The sequence below is a fragment of the Acanthisitta chloris genome, unplaced genomic scaffold (assembly GCF_000695815.1).
Source record: "Acanthisitta chloris isolate BGI_N310 unplaced genomic scaffold, ASM69581v1 scaffold1080, whole genome shotgun sequence".
Classification (NCBI taxonomy): Eukaryota; Metazoa; Chordata; class Aves; order Passeriformes; family Acanthisittidae; genus Acanthisitta; species Acanthisitta chloris.
This window is the reverse complement of record NW_008653122.1, coordinates 48,652-51,494: the sequence shown is the minus strand read 5'-3', so window position 1 is coordinate 51,494 and position 2,843 is coordinate 48,652. Positions and strand designations below refer to the sequence as shown.

The window sequence follows — 2,843 nt, the reverse complement described above, 5'->3', positions numbered from 1 at the left end:
GAGCGGGAGTGTGAGCTGCTCTGGAAGGTATGTACCCTAACATTTGTGGGTTTTACTGCTTAAAGTGTCTTTTCAAACTGAAAAAATACTTTAGTACATAACCAGGTTGTGATGTCCAAGGAAAACTGAATTGAAACACTACAGTTTACCATGAACTCAGTGCAGCATCCTGCTACCTACAGAAAAATGAGCTATCTGGCCCTGGCTGGTTTTGTGCTGAAGGTTTTCTGTCAGTGTGAGAAGCTGGTGTAGGCTCTTTGTAGATGCTGCTGTATCCTCAGAGCAGCACACATGGGGTGGGCGCTCCCCCTGCTGGCTCAGCAGCTGCCCCGAGAGGAGATCCCCTTAAACAACTTGCTCAAAGAATGTCTTCAAAACGTCTTTAATATGTTGCTGTAGAATTAGGCTTATAGTATAGGGGGTTTCCTATTCGCTTCTCATAAAGGAGAGGAGCAAAGTTGTATATGCTGTCCTTTTTTTGAGAAAGACTAATAGAAATTCTGCAAACTAACTTTCGTTGCCCCCACACCTAAAAATCATTACTCTCAATCCAGGTAGCATCCTCCCTCTGATTATTTTTAAAAAAAAATCTAATGTAAGAAAAGAATACTCTCCTGCAAGAGTATCTGAACAATCCCAGACTTGTGGACTCATTTCAGACACGATGCACGTGTGGTATTTGGAGAGGAGGAAAGGAAGTAACAGCCAAGTTTCTTATTCTGGAAGGGTAACGTAATGGTCATGGCTCTTCTCTGCTTGTTTAGCACATATTAGTTTGTATTGGCCTTTTGGGTCCCACTTGTAGAATTGGACAGAAGCCTAGTCTCTGTAGGATCAGGATTTCTAGATCAGTGAGTCAAGCTGGCTTGTCCTGTGGCCATGATTACTTGCACTGGGAAAGGGAGCAAAAAGTGTGTGGTCAAGATGAGAAGCTCAAGTACACTGAGAATGTTCCTGTAATAAGCAGTTACACCCAATAGTGGCAGGAATTCAAGTGCTGTGTGGCTGCTACCTGTCCTAGCAGAGCCAGGCCAGGTGGCATGTACACGTGCTTGGTGAGGCACATGCTACCCAGAAGCAGTGCCATCCTGCTAAAGCATTTCTCTCCTCTTCTCCATCAACATGAATTGAAACAATAATTTTCTGGTTTAATATCTGTTGCCAGCAAAATAACCACTCTGGTAAGAGCTTATTGTATGGAACTACTCTAGCTACAGTGAGGCTAATCCCCTAAAAGAGAAGTTTTGATTTTTCTGTAGATCTTTTATACGTACTAAGGGGAAGATTGAAAATGCACTTTGTGTAGTTACTGTACTTCTAATGCTGCTTTTTCTGAGGTTTTGGATTGAGGGAGATGAGTTCATTTTCCACCGTTAACCTTCCCCAAGAAGGTTGGCAGCTTTCTCTCTTTAAGGTATTCCTAGTACAGGAGGAGTAAAAGCAATGCCTAAGCCATTTTTATCCCAAGAGGCTGTATAAATGCACTGTATTAACTTGTTCTCTGTGCAGACATTCCATCTTCAGATTATAACACATTGCTTTAAGAAGGAAACTTGGTGGTGATGGTAAATCACTCAGCAAAGCAAGTTAAGTGTATTAAGCCCTTGTATCAACCATGTTAAGGAACAATTTTGGGTACCAAAGCTGAGGCTAAGGATTAAGCTGAGACCTAAGATAAGTAATCTCTTTTGGAAATCTATCCTTCTATTTATTTTTTGGTTTGGTAAAACCTACATGCCTCAACTTTAAACAAAATGGTATGTTTGTCCATATGTTATCTAGTCAGTGTGTAACCAAGGAGTCTTCATATATTGAGTTTTCCCTCATTAAAATACATTGCAGATATGTTTCTGCAGCCAAGCAGGTATCCAGACATCAGGAAATATGTTTTTGCAACAATAAAGCAAATACATGTTTCATTAATTTTACAAAGCAGGTGTCTTTGCCAGATGGTCTAAAGTGGATTCCCCCCCTCCCCCCCAAGATAAACATAGGCTTACATAAAATAGTTAAAACCAACCATTTCTGCATGGACTTCAGTCCCCAAGCAGGGACTGGCAGCAGCCTTCTGTGTCATTTGAAGTGACATTTATAAAGTATTCTGCTGTAAAACACAAGCTCGGCATGACTGCCAGTATTTACGAGAAAATATTAAAATAATTAGACCCTAAAAAAAAATCCCTGGAGATAAATGCCTGGTATTATCCAGTCACATGAACAGTTCTGGCAGGCAGGGGAATGACAGGAGCCCATGTGCATCAGCTGATGCTGACTCCCCAGCCTCAGCTCTGTGTGCTAGCAGCCCACCTTCTGAAATTGGTGTCAGTTCTGGTTAGAGAAGTCTCTGCTCTTGAGAGCCTGCAGTAACCTCTTGTCTTCCCTGGAGGCTAAATGAGATGTATCTTTGGATGATCTGTCAAGTACCTTGCGACTAGAAGATAGAATAGATTTGAGGAAGTAAATTATTAGTAAGAAAGTGACTTTCCCCTTTAAATGGCATTCTGATGCAGCAGATCTGCAGAGTAAGAATGTTTTGTTTTGCCTGGAGGGTAGGAGAGACTAATAATTATGAATTTGGACAAATAATTACTTTTCCTCATTTCTACTTGTCTACAATGTGGCTTTTAGAGGTTTCTCTGCAGCTGTGTGTCAACATGCTTTAACAACTGCTCAACTGGCTTTTCTGTATAGGGGTGGCACTAGGAAATGTCTGTGTTGTGGGCTGTCTTTCTTGATGTAAGTATGCTTTTCTCTCCTCCCTGCCCCCACAAGGTGGAAAAGATTCGTCAAGTCAAGGCTAAGTCACTCTACTTGCAAGTTGAAAAGTTACGTCAGAACCTAAA

The 2,843-nt window shown here is 41.4% G+C and overlaps 1 protein-coding gene across 1 annotated transcript in view; it reads left to right on the top strand.

Annotated features, from left to right (window-relative positions):
• Positions 1–2,843, top strand: part of TRIM71 (tripartite motif containing 71, E3 ubiquitin protein ligase) — a 14,376-nt gene that overhangs the window by 10,076 nt on the left and 1,457 nt on the right. The window contains 2 exon segments of the mRNA XM_009079410.1: positions 4–27; positions 2,773–2,843. The exon segment at positions 2,773–2,843 is cut by the window's right edge and continues 1,192 nt beyond it. Coding sequence (XP_009077658.1) covers positions 4–27; positions 2,773–2,843 — 95 coding nt within the window.